Source organism: Elephas maximus, chromosome 17 (genome assembly GCF_024166365.1).
Source record: "Elephas maximus indicus isolate mEleMax1 chromosome 17, mEleMax1 primary haplotype, whole genome shotgun sequence".
In the NCBI taxonomy this organism is placed as follows: Eukaryota; Metazoa; Chordata; class Mammalia; order Proboscidea; family Elephantidae; genus Elephas; species Elephas maximus.
Window position 1 is genome coordinate 50,050,214 of NC_064835.1, and position 20,168 is coordinate 50,070,381.

The following is a 20,168-nucleotide window of genomic DNA, read 5'->3' on the forward strand; positions in this document are numbered from 1 at the left end:
CTTTGTCTAGCCTGATTGCCCTGGCTAAGACTTCCAACACGATGTTGAATAAGAGCGGTGATAAAGGGCATCCTTGTCTGGTTCCCGTTCTCAAGGGAAATGCTTTCAGGTTCTCTCCATTTAGAGTGACATTGGCTGTTGGCTTTGCATAGATGCCCTTTATTATGTTGAGGAATTTTCCTTCAATTCCTATTTTGGTAAGAGTTTTTATCATGAATGGGTGTTGGACTTTGTCAAATGCCTTTTCTGCATCAATTGATAAGATCATGTGGTTTTTGTCTTTTGTTTTATTTATGTGATGGATTACATTAATGGTTTTTCTGATATTAAACCAGCCTTGCATACCTGGTATAAATCCCACTTGATCAGGGTGAATTATTTTTTTGATGTGTTGTTGGATTCTATTGGCTAGAATTTTGTTGAGGATTTTTGCATCAATGTTCATGAGGGATATAGGTCTATAATTTTCTTTTTTTGTAATGTCTTTACCTGGTTTTGGTATCAGGGAGATGGTGGCTTCATAGAATGAGTTGGGTAGTATTCCGTCATTTTCTATGCTTTGGAATACCTTTAGTAGTAGTGGTGTTAACTCTTCTCTGAAAATTTGGTAGAACTCTGCAGTGAAGCCGTCCGGGCCGGGACTTTTTTTTGTTGGGAGTTTTTTGATTACCGTTTCAATCTCTTTTTTTGTTATGGGTCTATTTAGTTGTTCTACTTCTGAATGTGTTAGTTTAGGTAGGTAGTGTTTTTCCAGGAATTCATCCATTTCTTCTAGGTTTTCAAATTTGTTAGAGTACAATTTTTCATAATAATCTGAAATGATTCTTTTAATTTCATTTGGTTCTGTTGTGATGTGGTCCTTCTCATTTCTTATTCGGGTTATTTGTTTCCTTTCCTGTATTTCTTTAGTCAGTCTAGCCAATGGTTTATCAATTTTGTTAATTTTTTCAAAGAACCAGCTTTTGGCTTTGTTAATTCTTTCAATTGTTTTTCTGTTCTCTAATTCATTTAGTTCAGCTCTAATTTGTATTATTTGTTTTCTTCTGGTGCCTGATGGATTCTTTTGTTGCTCAGTTTCTATTTGTTCAAGTTGTCGGGACAGTTCTCTGATTTTGGCTCTTTCTTCTTTTTGTATGTGTGCATTTATTGATATAAATTGGCCTCTGAGCACTGCTTTTGCTGTGTCCCAGAGGTTTTGATAGGAAGTATTTTCATTCTCGTTGCTTTCTATGAATTTCCTTATTCCCTCCTTGATGTCTTCTATAACCCAGTCTTTTTTCAGGAGGGTATTGTTCATTTTCCAAGTATTTGATTTCTTTTCCCTCGTTTTTCTGTTATTGATCTCTAGTTTTATTGCCTTGTGATCTGAGAAGATGCTTTGTAATATTTCGATGTTTTGGACTCTGCAAAGGTTTGTTTTATGTCCTAATATGTGGTCTATTCTAGAGAATGTTCCATGTGCGCTGGAAAAAAAAGTATATTTTGCAGCAGTTGGGTGGAGAGTTCTGTATAAGTCAATGAGGTCAAGTTGGTTGATTGTTGTAATTAGATCTTCCGTGTCTCTGTTGAGCTTCTTGCTGGATGTCCTGTCCTTCTCCGAAAGTGGTGTGTTGAAGTCTCCTACTATAATTGTGGAGGTATCTATCTCGCTTTTCAGTTCTGTTAAAATTTGATTTATGTATCTTGCAGCCCTGTCATTGGGTGCGTAAATATTTAATATGGTTATGTCTTCCTGATCAATTGTCCCTTTTATCATTATATAGTGTCCTTCTTTATCCTTTGTGGTGGATTTAAGTCTAAAGTCTATTTTGTCAGAAATTAATATTGCTACTCCTCTTCTTTTTTGCTTATTGTTTGCTTGATATACTTTTTTCCATCCTTTGAGTTTTAGTTTATTTGAGTCTCTAAGTCTAAGGTGTGTCTCTTGTAGGCAGCATATAGATGGATCGTGTTTCTTTATCCAGTCTGTGACTCTCTGTCTCTTTATTGGTGCATTTAGTCCATTTACATTCAGGGTAATTATAGATAAATAAGTTTTTAGTGCTGTCATTTTGATGCCTTTTTATGTGTGTTGTTGACAATTTCATTTTTCCACATACTTTTTTGTGTTGAGGCGTTTTTCTTAGTAAATTGTGAGATCCTCATTTTCATAGTGTTTGACTTTATGTTAGTTGAGTCGTTACGTTTTTCTTGGTTTTTGTCTTGAGTTATAGAGTTGTTATACCTTTTTGTGGTTACCTCATTATATACCCCTATTTTTCTAAGTAAAAACCTAACTTGTATTGTTCTATATCGCCTTGTATCACTCTCCATATGGCAGTTCAATGCCTCCTGTATTTAGTCCCTCTTTTTGATTATTGTGATCTTTTACCTATTGACTTCCATGATTCCCTGTTATGTGTATTTTTTTTTTTTTAATTAATCTTAATTTGTTTGTTTTTGTGATTTCCCTATTTGAGTTGATATCAGGACGTTCTGTTTTGTGACCTTGTGTTGTGCTGATATCTGATATTATTGGTTCTCTGACCAAACAATATCCTTTAGTATTTCTTGTAGCTTTGGTTTGGTTTTTGCAAATTCTCTAAACTTGTGTTTGTCTGTAAATATCTTAATTTCGCCTTCATATTTCAGAGAGAGTTTTGCTGGATATATGATCCTTGGCTGGCAGTTTTTCTCCTTCAGTGTTCTGTATATGTCGTCCCATTCCCTTCTTGCCTGCATGGTTTCTGCTGAGTAGTCAGAACATATTCTTATTGATTCTCCCTTGAAGGAAACCTTTCTTTTCTCCCTGGCTGCTTTTAAAATTTTCTGTTTATCTTTGGTTTTGGTGAGTTTGATGATAATATGTCTTGGTGTTTTTCTTTTTGGATCAATCTTAAATGGGGTTCGATGAGCATCTTGGATAGATATCCTTTCGTCTTTCATGATGTCAGGGAAGTTTTCTGTCAGAAGTTCTTCAACTATTTTCTCTGTGTTTTCTGTCCCTCCTCCCTGTTCTGGGACTCCAATCACCCGCAGGTTATCCTTCTTGATAGAGTCCCACATAATTCTTAGGGTTTCTTCATTTTTTTTAATTCTTTTATCTGATTTTTTTTCAGCTATGTTGGTGTTAATTCCCTGGTCCTCCAGATGTCCCAGTCTGCATTCTAATTGCTCGAGTCTGCTCCTCTGACTTCCTATTACGTTGTCTAATTCTGTTATTTTATTGTTAATCTTTTGGATTTCTACATGTTGTCTCTCTATGGATTCTTGCAACTTATTAATTTTTCCAGTATGTTCTTGAATAATCTTTTTGAGTTCTTCAACAGTTTTATCAGTGTGTTCCTTGGCTTTTTCTGCAGATATCCTAATTTCATTTGTGATATCATTAAGCATTCTGTAAATTAGTTTTTTATATTCTGTATCTGATAATTCCAAAATTGTATCTTCATTTGGGAAAGATTTTGATTCTTTTGTTTGGGGGGTTGGAGAAGCTGTCCCGGTCTGCTTCTTTAAGTGGTTTGATATGGATTGTTGTCTCCGAGCCATCACTGGGAAACTAGTTTTTCCAGAAAATCCGCTAAAAAAAAAACTGCAGTCAGATCCCTATCAGAGTTCTCCCTTTGGCTCAGGCTATTCAGATGTTAATGAAGCCGCCTGGGAAGGGTGGGGGAGGGAACAGAGAGATAGGAGAGTAGCACCTCAGAATATAGCCAGAGTTGCTTGTCTTGCTTGGAATGACTGTTATATCTGAGATTCCCGCGGGCGCGTCGCCTATGTGTGCTGGCTGTGTGGAGATTGCCCCCGGGGGGTCTGGCCCGCTGGAGTCACGGTCAGATCCTCCGCTTCCAGCCCCACGCCCAGCGTCAAGGCTCCCCTACTGGGACGGTGCACTCTCAACTCCAAAATCAGTCGCTGCCTCCCGGGGACTTCTCGTCTCTCCAGCCGCGTGGCCGTGCCGCCCCCGTGAACTAGGTGGGCCCCCTCCCGGGGTTAGTTCAGATGGGTGGAGTAGCTCCCTGTGCTTGTGCCGCGACCGAGTGTCCTGGCTGGAACGCTGTTCTCCCCACTCCAATACCAGTCGCTGCCTCCCGGGGACTTCTCCTACCGGCTGCGTCCCACGCCGCCCGCGCGACCCGGCTGGTCCCCTTCCCGGGGTTAGTTCAGGGGGTGGAGCAACTCTCCGTGTTTATGGCGTACCTGCGTCCAGTCCTAATCCCTGCGGGACGGTTCCCCGGCTCGGATGCTGCTCTTTCTGCTCCAAGATCAGTCACTGCCTCCCGGGGACTTCTCCTACCGGCTGCGTCCCACGCCGCCCGTGGAACCAGCTGGTCCCCGTCCCGGGGTTAGTTCAGGGGGGTGGAGCAGGTCTCTGTGCTTGTGCCGTACCTGACTGGTACGCTGGCTCCAGGCTCTGGAAACAATCGCTGCTTCCCCGTATTAGTTCGTTCTCCGTCTCTAAATCTGTGTTTGTTGTTCAGGGTTCGTAGATTGTTATGTATGTGATCGATTCACTTGTTTTTCCGTGTCTTTGTTGTAAGAGGGATCCGAGGTAGCGTCTGCCTAGTCCGCCATCTTGGCTCCGCCTTCCACTCCTTTTTTTGTTTTGTTTTTTGCTCTCCAATACTTTTTTGTTGTCATTGGAATATCTTAAAGCAATCACCAAATAGCATATCATTTCACCAAAAATTCTCTAACACCTAAGAACTTAGAAAAACTCAACCAAACAACCAATATCATAACAGACATCAACAAAACAACAATAAAAAGCACTAATTCCTTAGTATCATCTAATCCTGGTGCATGTTTCAAGGTCCAAACACTGTATTTGATTAATATGTTTCTTAAGCACGTTGCCGTCGAGTCGATTCCAACTCATAGCGAACCTATAGGACAGAGTAGAACTGCCCCATATGTCTCTTAAGTCTCTTTAAATCAGTAACAGTTCCCTGCACCATCCTCCTTTTATGCAATTTATTTTTCGAAGGTCGCTACTTTTATATTTATATATATTTGTATATTTTCGTGGTTATGAGTCGGAATCGACTCGACGGCAGTGGGTTCTTTTCTACAGGTTAGCAGTAGTTAAGATCTTGGCTGCTAACCAAAAGGCTGGCAGTTCAAATCCACCAGCAGCTCTTTAGAAACCCCATGGAGCAGTTCTACTCTGCCCTGTAGGGTCTCTGTGAGTAAAAATTAGCTCCACAGCAATAAGTTTTTATAGGTTATTTTCCGTACAGAGTTTTTCACATTCCGTATTTGGCCGATTGCATTCTTGTGGTGGTGTTTGACATGTTCTTCTATTTTCTATATGTCCTGAAAACTGGTATTTAAATTTAGAGGCTTGATTAGATTAGATTGAGGTTTAAATTTTTTTTAGTGGAAATACTTCATAGATTGTATATCACAACAGGTGATACATACTACTGATTACCAGCCTGACCCATCCATTATAAACATTTCATTAGTCCTTTACCTACTGTCTTAGCAATGATGATCATTGCCAGTTTCTTTGTTGTTGTTGTTATTCATAGATTTTAAAATAAAATATTTAATATATTTATTTATGTAAATAATATATTTAAATTAAGGTAGTTTAAAATATTTAAAATCAGAATTTGATGAGTTTTGATCTACTGCAGTTGTTATTATTATTATTCTCATAGTGTCCCATCTTTGGCCAGTGGAAGCCTCTCTAAGAGAGATTCTGATTCTTTTTTATTTGACCCCAGTGCTTCCGGATCTTTTTCTTGTTATAGACGAGACAAAATGTCCCAAGCTCATCTCATGCATTTCCTGCCCTAGCCCTAGAACCAGCCCTGGTTACTTTTAGTAGAAACTTGTATTTAAGATCACAATCTGGGTACCAGAAGTGCTGCTACTAGGTTATCAATGCTTCTAGGCCTTAGCAGAGGGCAGAAGTAGGAAATTGTGATGGTTAAGATTGCGTGTCAACTGGCTGGACCATGATTCTCAGTGTTTATATGCAGTCACTCCCATGACGAAATCTGCTGTGCGTAGCCAATCAGTTGAAGGAGAGATTCCTTTGGGGTGTGGCCTGCATTGGAATATAAGCAGACATTCTGGCTTTTTGCTCACTCTGGATCCTGCGGCTGCCTCCCATTCGTCTGACCTCTGGTTCTTGGGACTTGCGGTATTAGCTTATTTGCTGATCTTGGGATTCGCAGATCTTCACAGCCTGTGAGCAAGAGCCCTGCTCTCTGACCTGCCAGTCTTGGGTTCACCGGCCCCTGTGGCCAGGTGAATCGAGAGAAGCCTCTATCTTGATTCATAGACTTGGGATGTTCCAGCCTTTACAATCGTGTGAGCCATTTCCCTGATATAAATTTCTCTCTATGTATTTATATGCTTTACTGGTTTTGCTTCTCTAGAGAACTCAGCCTAAGACAGAAATAATACCTAACTGAGAGAAGGTTAGTATAAAAAATACATAAAAACTGAGCAAGAGACGCGAATAGATATTTTATAGAGGAGGAAACCCCAATGGTTGTAAATATTTGAAAAGGCACTCAACCTTACTAGCAACCAGGGAATACAAAGAGATACCCCTCAGATTGGCAATTCAAAACCCCGATAGCAGCAGATATTCTGTTACCTACATACTTACCACAAAAAAAATAATAATAATTAAAATAGTAAAAATAACATTAAAAAAAAAATCTGATAGCATTGGTAAAGGCATGGAGCAAAGGCAACTTGTGATAGTTCCGGCAGATAGTTCCAGTGTCGGATGCATACATTATCACAATTGCTGTAGATAACCATTTGTCCTTACTCAGTCAAGATGAAGACGGACACCCTGAGACCTGCTCGTAGGTTTACACGCAGCAGAGAAATCAAGGAGTTCATGCACCTGGAGACACAGGTCAGTGTCACAGAGTGGCGTTGTTTCTAATAGAGCAAAATACTGTATTAGAAACAAACTAAATGTCTATCAGAAGGAGAATGAATGAATAAATCTTGGTATCTTCATAGAACGGAAGGGTATACAGCTGTGAAAATGAATAAAATAGACCTTACAGGCACCAAACTGGATGAGTCTCATAGACAAAGTGCTCAGTGGACAGACAAAATGATATGACATTTTATTTAGGGGTACATATGTATCATACATGCATATGCATGATAATCCCCAAAGTCAGGATGAAAGTTACGCCTGGGGAAAGGGACAGGGAGGGACTCCAGGTGTGCTGGAGCAGGAAGTTGGAAGGTCATGTGTAATAAAATCCTGATCTACTTATTAATGAGTTGGTAGATATTGTCTGAAGCTGATACATACAAATTTATAAATATACGTGTTTTTACAGATTTAGTAGCGATCACCAGAAGAACTAAAAACAAAATCAGAAAACTTATCTCTGGGAAGGAAAATTTTTACTTTTCATTTTGGATCTTTCTGCACAGTTTGAGGTTTTTCATGTGTAGACTTTTTTTTAATGTTACTGAGTATGAATTCTTCCATAGACTGGTGACAACAGTTTCCCATATTCTTTCCTGAGGGTACTTGGAGGCCTGCCTCTGCCATCTTGCTTTATGGGTAGAGAAGTCACCTTTCTTGTTTACCGTTCTCCCAAGCAGCTTTTCCAGTCACTAATTCCTCTCCCTAAGAGTCCCTGGGTGGTCCAAACAATTAACGTGTTTGCCTAACTGAAAGGTTGGAGGTTTGAGTCTTCCCAGAGGTGCCTCAGAAGAAAGACCTGTTGATCTACTTTTGAAAAATCAGCCACTGAAAACCCAATGGAGCAAAGTTCTACTCAGACACACATGAGTCTCCATGAGTCAATTCAGAACCCACTGCAACTGGTTTAACCGGTTAATTCCTCTCTAAGCTCTCCCGCTGTGAAAGAGCTGAGTGCCTAGGTTGCACTTCCATTGTTTTTTGTTTATTCAGCAAAAAGACTTTCCCAGCAATGTCCTTTCTATTCTAAGACTTAAAAAAATAGATTAAAAAAAAAAAAATGTGTCCCATTAAACACTAATTCCAGGAGGTGCTTCTGAAAAATAACGGATTTACTCTATAAAAATTAATGAGTTCAATTTACTTGGCCAATTTAAATGTTTATATTCTATATTTAGACATTATACAGGTATTTGTGTAACTTTCAGAAAAATGAGAATATTAGCTCTGTGTGTTAGTGGATAAAAGGAACCCATGATCAAAATGAAGTAAAACAGATTTCCTAACTGTGGGGCTCCATCGGCATGTAATGTGCTACTGTTTGTTGTGAAATCAGGAGGGGAATGAGGCATAGCATGGACTTCTTTTTCTTTTTATCTGAATACGTTATAGTACTATCCCAAGAAACATACTTTGAGGAGATGCTGTTTTACATACCTAATTTTGCATTGTATTTCTTTCCCATAATTGAAGGGCTCTAATCTTTTCTCTGACCCTAAAGAAGACACCCAAAGCAGCTGCCATCACCCCATTCTCTCCTTTTGCTATGTCCTGTTGCAAGTAGACAAGGGTGTGTAAAACACACAATGTTAGTATTCAGATGCTGGGACTGTACCTTGTAGTCCAAACCATCAGAGCAGTTAAAGACCACACACTGGATGGCAAGAGCTTTTGCTAGGTCTTTGGTAGTCTCAGTTTTCCCAGTGCCAGCAGGACCAGCTGGGGCACCCCCCAGGTCGAGTTGCAAAGCACCCATGAGGCAAAGGTAGCAACGATCCTGAAGAAATCAATAAATTGTCATTATTGAAGGGAACCAATTGTAGCCACTTCTACATAAGTCCTTTCCTTTCTGTAGGAGAGGGGCACTACTTTGCATGAAAGGTTTTACAGAAATTGAAAGATACTCAAAGAACCACACGCATAATCAAATGATGCAAATCTCTGCTTCACAAAGATGAATTCATGGCAAATCCATTGAGGTGTAATGGATTGCTTTTGTGTGATCTTTCTTGCCATGGTCTTGTAACTCCCACTCAGGTGATTGGGTGGGACTGTGCAGACAGGGGAATTGTATTCCACCTAGGGATTGGTCAGTTTTGCCATCCCTGCTGGGCTTGAAATGAGTGATTCCAGAGGTGGGAGGAAGAAGAGCCCACCACCATCAAGAAAGGAGAAACCAGCAGCAGAGACTCAGCAGCAGGAGACAGCATGGCGGGCTTCCTGGCCCATGGAGAGAGAAAGCTGAGAGCCTTTGGCAGAGGCCGAGGGCCAAGGAGAGGTATACGTGCAAGCACAGCTGGGAAGAGACTGTCCTGATGGAAGAACTGTATCCTTGAGTATCCTGAGCCTGAACTGTAACCTGTTACTTCCCTAATAAACCCTGTAATTGTGAGTATGGTCTGTGAGATCTGTGTGGTCATTGCAATGAATTATTGAACCCAGCAGAGAAGTAGAGAGTGCTGTGGGAGGGATGGTTGGTGTCAGAATTGGTAAAGATGGCGGAGAGAGGAAGCTTGTCTGGCTTCCACGTCATGGGAGTCAGCCTTGCACCATTGATCTTGGTTCTCCTTCCCCTTTGTGGGGTTGGAGGAGGTCAGATGCCACCCCCACGCCATTTTTACATCCGTTCATGAGTTAATGTTAGAGAAAACTTTTAAAGACTGATTTTGGTAGGAAAACACTTTTGTGTCAACATTGACTTAAGTGAGCAGTAGCTTACCGTGAGAGGAGTAATAACTAATCTTGGGCATGCACCTAAATATTCGTAGCCATAAGTGTACTGAGACAGCGCCATTCGAGCCACACAATTATCCAGGTCTACATCCCAATAATAGCGCAGTTGTCGCTGCCAGTCAAAGGATTCAACTCCATCTATCTACGTAAGTGAGACAAATGATAACACATTAGATGCAGTAATTTCGGAAAGAAATATATGATTTTATTTAAATGAAGCACTTACCTTGGCTTCAACAAGTTCGGTGACAATGTCTCTTGCATGTACATCAATAGTAATTAAGGCAGTTATGATGTTTCTGTGCAATTTAGGAAGACTGCCTCGAACTAATGCAGCCAGGGCATTTAATCTCTACAAATTAAAAAAATCGTCATGATGAATTTTCAAACATCAGCTTATGTATATATATATATGTATATATATATAAACCCACTGCTGTTGAGTCGATTTGACTCATAGCGACTGTATAGGATAGAACAGAAATTCCATTGAGGACTTTAATGAGAGAGTTTTCTCTTATTCCAAGAAAGATGGTTCCTCCTTTTCTTTTTGTTTAAGAGTGAGTGTTTAAAAATGCAATATTGTTTGGAAAGAGCATTGAATTTGGAGTTGAAAGTTAGGCCCACCTATAAAACAGCATTTCCCAGACCCAGAATGGTATTTAGACTCATTCAGTCATTTATATTTTTATTAATAGTTGCCTGAGGGGTCTCTAAAACAGCAGAAAAGTATATCTTGAGTCTAGAAATAGAAACAGTACAAATTCTGGAGTTTTCCTGGATGGAATGAACTTTTTTTGCAGGAGATATCTAGGACCTAGTAAACACAATTTCTCTTTAAAAAAGTTGCAAACCATTATGACCGTGATGTTTTCCTCTTGAATTGTTTTCCTCCTATTTTTATAAGCAGTCTTTTAAATACTACACAAACACCAATTACTCCCAAGAAAACTCAAAGGTAAATGGTTTTAGTGAGAACCCCAAAGCCTTACTGGTCACGTCAGAGCATTAGAATTTCAGAAATAAAGTGAGTTGCATCACCATACTGACAAAAACCCCTGAGACCATCCTGCACAGCAATATGTTCACTGTTACTGTTAAAAATCTCACCTCAAAGTTGACTTTTTCAAAAGCTTCCAGGGCTTCTTGGCAGTCCCCGCCATCTGTTTCCAAACACTCTGTCAAATCACGACACCACATGATCTGAGAAACGGTCAGGACAACCTGTATGAAAACATCTTTCTTAAGCGTGTGATGCATCTCACCAGAAAGAAGACTCAGAGATGGAAACAGAACAAGCGTAAGTTACCTGAGAAGGGTGGCCAGCAATCACCCAGTTCGTCCTCAGTTTCCCCTGATAGTCAGCGATCGCAGCCTTGCACAGGCGGCGCAAAGACGAGAACATGGCTTCTTCCACTTTACCAAGCCATTCCTCCACGTTGCCTCGGGCCTTGAGGCCTTTTCCCAGGCCAACCTAGGAGACAATCAGGGCAATGAGGAAATGTCTCCCATGGGACTCACACCCTGTGTGTTCTTTGTACTTCTGTAATATAACTCCATGCTGTGTAAACACTGAAGCCTGACCACTAATACTGGAAATTGTACCCTGGTGGCACAGTGGTTTAGTGCTACAGCTACTAACCAAAAGGTAAGTGGTTTGAATCCACCAGGCGCTCCTTGGAAACTCTATGGGGCAGTTTTACTCTGTCCTATAGGGTCGCTATGAGTTGGAATTGACTCGATGGCAACAGATTTTTGGGTTTTTGGTATCCCACTTAGGGTCGCTACAAGTTGGAATTGACTCAATGGCAATGAGTTCTTTTTATATACCTCTCCCCCTCTACTTATTGCTTTAATTCTTACTGCTTTCTGTGGGAGCTTACCTCCACAAAGAAAAGTCTACATACACTGCGTGAATTTCCTCACTTATCACCTCCTTATTTGCTGCAATTTGATTTTTGCCCCCAACCACTCCTCTAAATCTGTGCTCATTAAGGTTACTGATGTTCCCTGAACCATCAAGTCCAACTGACACTTTTCAGTCCTTCTCATATTTGTTTCTTGGATTTCCAATAACCAAATTGCCCTGCTTGTCTTGGTCTCCATCTTTTCTTCTTCTACTCTCCCTCTAAATTTCTTGTTTCTCCAGGATCCTAGCCTTGGTCTTCTCCTTTCTCTTCTTCTGTACCAGTGACGAGCAAATCTTTTGCAAAAGGATCAAATGAGGACAAATAATATGTGTATGGGCTCCTGCTACTCACACATACACTCCACTGCTCTGCTGGGACTGGACTCCTTGGCGTGTCCCTGCACATTTCCTCTGTCTGGAATGCTGTTCCCTCCCATGTCCACATGGCAAAGGCTCCTCTCCATCTTCCTCAGCTCCCTGTGTGTGTCACTCTCTGATATGAAGTCACCCACTCAGTGGTCACCGTGTGCCATGCCCTGGATATGCAGCCGCTGCTGATGGTAACTAATACCCGTCCAGTGTACTGTGTACTGTGCTAAGTACATTCTGTGTATTAGCAACTGACCATCCTCCTAGTTTCATTAACCAGGTATTATGATTAATTCCCATGTTATAGATGAGGTTAAAAGGTAGGTCTGTGTCTTGCATCCAGGTGGCCCGGCTGTAGAACCAATGCCTTTACCTAGTCTGCTATTGCACCTATGAGTTGGGTAAGACATGGTTCCAGTTTTCTCTACCTGGTTACCAGGCACAGAGCACATGCCTCTGTTACTGCATTTACTGTGGTGCTTTTTCGTTGTCTGCGTGACTGTTGGTCTGCTAGGCTGTGAACTCTCTGAGGGCAAGTCTTTCATCTTGGAAACCCCCAAGCCAGTAGAATACATGGAACACAGTAGCACTTGATGAATGCTTAGAGAGAGAATGAATAAACCTCTACCCTCAACAGGAGAAGAAACAAGCTTTATCTACAAATAAGAATAAACAAAAAGCTTCTTACCCTTTCTCCCTCTGGTGATAGCATTGCTAAAATATCATTAGTATAAACCTTTTCTGGTTCTCCTTCTATACCAGGAATTTTCCCTTCTGCTGGAGGCATCAGAGCAAATTCCAGCTTTGAAATGGAGTCAAAGCACTTCCTTAAGTGTGGCTGCACGGCTTGGGGATTTCGTGTCTGGGCCAAAATCTCTAGAAGTTCATCATTTGACAAGAAGTAAAACCTGGATTAAAGAAAATATTTAAAATATAACTTGAAATTGAAGCAAAGCCTTGGATAAACAAACAAACAAACAAAAATATAAATCCATTAGCCACATCTCTTTTCCATCCACAGATTCTCTGAACCGCTAACCTGCTGGTCCTGGGTTTCTGGGAGGGTCACATGTCCCTAAACATAACTGTTGTGAAGATTAGTGATGAAGCATCTCAAACACCTATAGTTAGTGCCAGGTGCATAAAAGATAAAGGTTTTTAATAAAAGTTGTTAAGCAATGCTGGCTCTTGCTATTATAATGATTTGTATGTATCACTTGGCTTTGAGCTCCTAGAGTGAAGCTGTGTTATTTTTTCCCCTAGAATATAGCCTAGTATCTCACATGTACGTAATTTATCGGATGAATGGATGGATGGCTAAGTGGGCAGTGACAGGAACCTTGTCTTGTCCTGTGAGTGTGCACCCAGTGATCCTTCCAATCCAAAGGCACACACTGTTCCCTGCAGTATCTGCTACTGTGAAAAGTGGCACGATATGATTTGCCAACACACCATTTCCAACTACATGAAGCTGCACCTACGTAGAAATTAAACGTTTGTATATATTTCAATATTATTATCAGCAAAACAGGTAAAGGAAATTGTGAACTTATATAGAATACTATTTTGCTATAAATCAGGGGATGGCAAACTACAGCCCAGGGGCCAAATCAGCCTGCTGCTTGTTTTTATAAATAAAGTTTTCGTTACACAGGCATGTCTGTTTGTTTACATACTGTCTATGGCTCCTTTGGAATGCCTAGGGGCATGGTGGTTAAGTGCTACAGCTGCTAACTAAAAGATCAGCAGTTCGAATCCACCAGGTGCTCCTTGAAAACCCTATGGGGCGGTTCTACAGGGTCGCTGTAAGTCAGAATCGGCTCAACGACAATTTTTTTTTTTATGGGTTTATGGCTCCTTTTGTGCTACAATGACAGGGTTGAGTAGTTGCAACAGGGACCAGCCTAAAATATTCACTATCTGGTCCTTTATTTAAAAAAAAAATTGCCAACCCCTGCTCTAAATAATGAAAAATATTGTTCCAAATGCCAGTCTTTATGAAAATAATTTCTGTATTATATTCAATCATTCCAAATGAATTTGGTTTATTATCCTATCTGACTATCCTGACTCATTCTATAATAGTTTATTAGGGACTAACTGCTAAGATTTAAGACAGTGGTTCTTCAAAGAAAATGTTTCCAATCAATAGGATTCTTTTCACTGCTGTCCACATCCCTACTGTCTCATGTTTTGAAGGACTAAGTGTACAAACCAGTGCCCTAGGTTGTCATCAACTCGGTGATATCCCTGCAACAGGGAAAAGCTAGGACATTTTTCAGGATCGCTTCCCCTTGGACTGGATTCTGCCTGTAAGAGGGTCTTCTGTGAGACTGAGAAGGTGGAAAACAAGAGAAGCCACACTTCTCCTATGGAGGATGTGGTCAATCATGGGGCACTGACGGACCGAAGAGGTACAGTTTTGTCTTTGGTTTTCACGCATCCTCCTAGACAATCACCTCCTTTTTTTACTGCAGGCAGCTGAGACTCCTGGTGGAGCTTCCTGCGATCTCCGCCTTCCAGATTTCCTTAAAACTCACTTCTTTCCTTCTCCTGCCTTCCAGCACCTGTGTAAACCTCTAATTCCCTGTAGGAAACCCCTTCTCTAAATACCTGGAGTGGTGTCTCTGTTCCTGACCAAACCTTTCCCAAATAATGCAACTCGATGTTAAGATGTAACTATTCGAGTCTGCGCTTTGGCTGAAGGCCTAGGACCAGAGTTGCCAACCACTCTCACATTTCAAAGCAAGATGTCAGGTCACCTGGGACCAATTTGCAAGGAGATAGGTGAAGAGGGTATAAAAAGATGAACACCTTAGGGTATAAAAGTGTTAACTCTGGAGAGGCTGGGGAGCTGGAGACAGGATTTTTTGGAGAGAGAAGTGCTAAGCGTTCTCCCTGCCCCCACAAGGCAGGGGTGGATGGACTTTGTCCCCACCTCAAGCCTAGAGAAAAAGGCTCCATGGAGGCAATGTGAAGAGCCTGGTATGTGTCTTCTGAGGAGGGGGACACAGAGAAGTAGAGAGTGCTGTGGGAGGGACGGTTGGTGTCAGAACCAACCGCCTCATAGGAATCAGCCTTGGGCTGTTGATCTTGGTTCTCCTTTCCCCTCCTGAAGTTAGAGGAGATCAGACACTGCTCCCCCAAGCCATTTTTACATCTCCCTACCTTTTTTTTTTTCAACTACTGAAACAAACAACTGTAAAGGGTTAGACTACGAGCCCTGTGAGGGCCGGAGCAGTATCATATTCATCTCTGTGCCACAGCACCTAACTTGGTCCGTGCCTCATAGGAGTCTTCATTAAGGTTTGTGGAGGGAAGTTAATGGCACACAGAGCCACCTGGCAAAGCTAATGCTTTTTGGTGTTCAGTATTATCAGAGGTAGATTTGTGTCTGGGTTTTTAGAAATATCAAAAACAGTGTATAGACTGTCTCCCCAAACCTTTAAGCTCTGATCTGGCTTTGGGACACCCAGGTTGGGAACTACTGATTTAAGAGTGAATTTGCTAAAAATAAATAAGAGTAACAATACAATGATAAAATAAATAAGGATAATAATAAAATAATAAAATGAAATAAAAATAATAAAAAAGTTAAATAAGTTGCAAAACTTAAACTCTTCTATCTTTTTCCATGTGGTCAGTTTACAAAATGTTTTCTGAGTAACTTTTTAGTAAAAATATTTGTGCACATTCTTCAAAGCCTCTAGTACTGTTAAAACTCAACTGAATCTCTGGATCTTGGGTTTCTTGGGCACACACATACCCTGCCTAGTACCCGGGAGCAACCCTTGTTAGCCAAGTAATGGAGATGAGGACCTAACACTGGCTGCCACAGTGCCTGCCCTAGGAGAGATCTTTTTTTATTGTACTTTAGATTAATGTTTACAGAACAAACTAGCTTCTCATTAAACAATCAGTACACATATTGTTTTGTGACATTGGTTGCCAACCCCATTACATGTCAACACTCTCCCCTTCTCAACTCTGGCTTCCCCATTACCAGCTTTCCTGCCCCCTTCTGCATTCTCGTCCTTGCCCCTGGGCTCGTGTGTCCATTTAGTCTTGCTTTGTTTTATGGGCCTGTCTAATCTTTGGCTGAAGGGTGAACCTCAGGAGTGGCTTGATTACAAGCTAAAGGGGTATCTGGGGCCATACTCTCGGGGTTTCTGCAGTCTCTGTCAGACTAGTATGTCTGGTCTTGTTTTTAGTTAGAATTTTGTTCTATATTTTTCTGCAACTCTGTCCAGGACCGTTTATTGTGATCCCTGTCAGAGCAGTCAGTGGTGGCAGCTGGGCGCCATCTAGTTGTGCTGGATTCAGTCTGGTGGTCCATTAGTCATTTGGACTAATCTTTCCCTTCCATCTTTGGTTTTCTTCATTATCCCTTGCTCCAGACTGGGTGAGACCAGTGGATTAACTTAGATGGCTCCTCGCAAGCTTTTAAGACCCCAGACACTACTCACCAAAGTAGAATGTAGAACATTTTCTTTAAAAACTGTTATGCCAACTTAGCTAGATGTTCCTCGAGACCACGGTCCCCACAGCCCTCAGACTCGTAATTTATTCCCTTATGGAGTTTGGATGTGTCTATGGAGCTTCCGTGACCTTGCCTTGGACAAGCTGTGCTAGCTTCTGCAGTATTGTGTACTGTCTTACCCTTTATGAAAGTTACCACTTACCTATTGTCTATCTAGTGTTTTTCCATCCCCACCCCTCCCCTCCCTTGTAACCATCAAAGATTATTTCTTTTTGTGTGTAAATGTTTTCATGAGTTTTTATAGTAGTGGTCTCACATAATATTTGTCCTTTTGTGATTGACTTATTTCACTCAGCATAATGGCCTTCAGATTCATCCATGTTGTGAGATGCTTGGCAGGTTCATTGTTGTTCTTCATTGTTGGGTAGTATTCCATTGTGTGTATGTACCGTACCTTGTTTATTCATTCATCTGTTGATGGGCATCTAGGTTGTTTCCATCATTTTGGTAGTGCGAACACTGCTGCAATGAACATGGGTGTGCATATGTCTATTCATGTGACGGCTCTTAATTCCCTAGGATATATTCCTAGGAGCAGGATTGCTGGAGCATAGGGTATTTCTATTTCTAACTTTTTAGGGAAGTGCCATATCATTTTCCAAAATGGTTGTACCATTCTGCACTCCCTCCAGCAGCGCATAAGAGTTCCAGTCCCCCCGCAGCCTGTCCTAGGAGAGATCTTAACAGCTAATGAGAAAAGGCCATGAAAGAGGGATCATTTTGTTAATTCTCTCCATGGTATATAGCACAGTGTGCCTCAATGACTGAAGTTAAGGGCTTTTGCTATCATTAAGTAGTCATACTATGTTGCTGCTGTTGTTAGCTGCCATCAAGTCAAATTCAACTCATGGTGATCCCTCATGTGCAGAGTAGAACTGCTCCATAGGATTTTCGAGGCTGTGACTTTAGGGAAACAGATCACCAGGCCTGTCTTCTGAGGCACCTCTGGGTGGGTCTGAAGTTTCAACCGCCAACATTTTGGCTAGTAGTAGAGCACTTAACCATTTATGCCACCCAAGGACTTCAGTCATACTGTGTCGTTGTTGTTGTTAGCTGCCATCCGGCGTGTTCCAACTCAGAGCAACTCCATGTACGTTGCAGGCCATTGTTGCAGCCACTATGTCAATCCATCTCGTTGAGGATCTTCCTCTTTTTCAATGACCCTCTCTCTGCCTTACAAGCATGATGTCCTGCTCCAGGGATTGGTCCCTCCTGATAACATGTCCCAAGTATGTGAGACAAAGTCTCACCATCCTTTATTCTAAAGAGCACTCTGGCTATACTTCTTCCAAGACAGACTTGTTTGTTTTTTTGGCAGTTCATGGTATATTCAATATTCTTCACCAACACCATAATTCAAAGGCATCAATTCTTCTTTGGTCTTCCTGATTCACTGTCCAGCTTTAGCATGCATATGAGGTGATTGAAAATACCATGGCTTGGGTCAGTTGCACCTTAGTCCTCAGAGTAACATTTTTGCTTTTCAGCACTTTAAAGAGGACTTTGCAACAGATTTGCCCAATGTAATACATTATTTGATTTCTTGATTGCTGCTTCCATGGGCATCAATTGTGGATACAAGCAAAATGAAATCTTTGAAAATTCAATATTTTCTCTGTTTATCACAATGTTTCTCATACTATAACTGTATATAATTACACTGCAATGGTTTATTTATATGATTGCCCACTTGTTGACTGTGAGCTCCACTGGACAGGAATCTGGCCTTTTCTTCTTTGCCATCTTCAGCACTGAACAAAACTCTTGGTATGTTTTTGGAATGAATGAATAAATAAATTCATTTTAAGTTTGTAAAATAAGGAAACTACAAAATGACCTCTTAGACAACCTGGGAAGTGACACTCTTAGGCCACCAATTAAAACAAAGAAAGTTGTTCTGCAACACAGGTTTCTCTGATTTTTCACATACACAGCTGTGGACATATGCCCATATGGGGGCACATGCATGCATACACATCCTCACTGTGAAACAGTGCTGCAATCAAGAATCCTTTCAGCACCTCAAGGACATACCTGCCTAAACCATTACTAAATATTATATCTGTATCCTTGAGATTTACAGTCACCAATCAAGATACCAGCTGAATTTCCACAAGCACATATCTGTCTTGTTTCCCTCTCTGGTTATGGTTTAAGTATATCCTTTCAAATTGATGGGTAATCTTAACTACTAAAAAAAAAAAAAAAAAAAATTAGGCTAGTTACTAAGATTTATAAACTTACCTTGGAAAGATAACTCTTTTTGATTCCAAATAGGCCTCTAGACACTTCTGAATTTGGTCAAGCAATGCATTATTGTTTTGAAAAGTCTCCAGAAGTCCTGTTCATTGAGAAAAAACAAAGACAAAAAAAAAAATTGGTCAAATTATGTTAAAATAGAAAACACAATTTTAAATGGAAGTAAAATATGATATTGATATTTTAAAGTTTTGGTTTTATTTCAAAGAATGGTCTAATAAATTAAAATTTGGGGGACTGGCTAAGAATATTAACTAGTTCTTTTAATAATAAAATTGACTTTGATATTAGTATTACCACATATGAACAAGTGTACTTAATATCAAACATTTTTAGCCGATGTCCCTGCTTTTTTGGGGGCTCAGAGTGCACAAACCAAAGTCAAATAGCTGTCCTCTCCTTGACCCTCCAAACAAAGCCAGTCCACAAACCCTGCCCATTCTTTGTCATATTCTCCTCGCATCTTTTCTGTTTCCTCTGTCATCTTTAGATGCCAGAATTGTGACAGTAGGATCCTTCATCCTCATCACTAAACCATAGCTCCTTGTTGAACAAGATCCATGTGTCACTGATCTTTGTAGTTTGGCACCCATTACAGCGCCTGGCTTCCCTACTTAACCGAGAATCAAATCCAAAGTTGTTACCATGGCCTCCGAGGCTCTATGTGATCCCATCCAATCCCATCCCAAACCCGTCCACATGCACTCACCTCTCAGACCTCATCTCCTGCACACTTCCCCACGTGTGCTCCCCTGGAACCCGCACTGGTTCCTTGCTGACAGCTGCGCATACCAAGCATGCCCTCACTGGGGGCCTTCCATTTGTTCTTCCCTCTACTCTAACACTCCTCCCCCTGGATCCACAAACAAGCCTCCCTCCCTCCCTCGCTCCTGCAGGTTTCTGTTCAAAAGTCCGTTTATCGAAAAAGCCATCCATCACACACACAAACACCGTTCACATAGGGCAGCTCCCAGCCACACTCTAGCCCCTTTACCCTACTTTGTTTTTCTTTACAGTCTTATCATCACCTGAAATGATACATACAGGTCCATGCTGCGAGGTATTTTCCTAAGCTAATTTTTTTTACAGCAACATGTAGAAGAGGATTAGCATGGCAGCACCTATGAGGGTGCCTCACAGGGAGAGGGTGCGGCCGGCAAACAAACACAGAAGGTGTCAGTTATTTGCGTAAAAACACAGTAGTCGTGTTGGGTCAGGTTTTGTTGTCAAATGAGTTTTGTCACCAATTTTACACACAAAATAACTTGTTTTCAAAGCTTTTTTGAATTGCAGAAATGAGGATAAGGAATTATGGATCTATACTTGTTTTTTATAGCCTGTTTTCCACAATACCTTTAGATTATAAACTCTATTCAAGTTGGGGGTTTGTTTTGTTCGCCATTGCATCTAAAGTGCCAAGAACAGAACTTGGCGCAAAGTAGGCACTCAAATATTTTCTG

General features: G+C 40.9%; 1 protein-coding gene across 3 annotated transcripts in view; it reads right to left on the reverse strand.

Annotated features, from left to right (window-relative positions):
* Positions 1-20,168, reverse strand: part of DNAH6 (dynein axonemal heavy chain 6) — a 315,642-nt gene that overhangs the window by 175,103 nt on the left and 120,371 nt on the right. For all 3 annotated transcript variants that reach the window (XM_049856189.1, XM_049856188.1, XM_049856190.1), the window contains exons 23-29: positions 18,694-18,790; positions 12,598-12,817; positions 10,941-11,105; positions 10,742-10,855; positions 9,858-9,983; positions 9,618-9,773; positions 8,514-8,675 (exon numbers count right to left, since the gene is read on the reverse strand). In XM_049856189.1, coding sequence (XP_049712146.1) covers positions 8,514-8,675; positions 9,618-9,773; positions 9,858-9,983; positions 10,742-10,855; positions 10,941-11,105; positions 12,598-12,817; positions 18,694-18,790 — 1,040 coding nt within the window. The remainder of the gene's footprint in view (positions 1-8,513; positions 8,676-9,617; positions 9,774-9,857; positions 9,984-10,741; positions 10,856-10,940; positions 11,106-12,597; positions 12,818-18,693; positions 18,791-20,168) is intronic.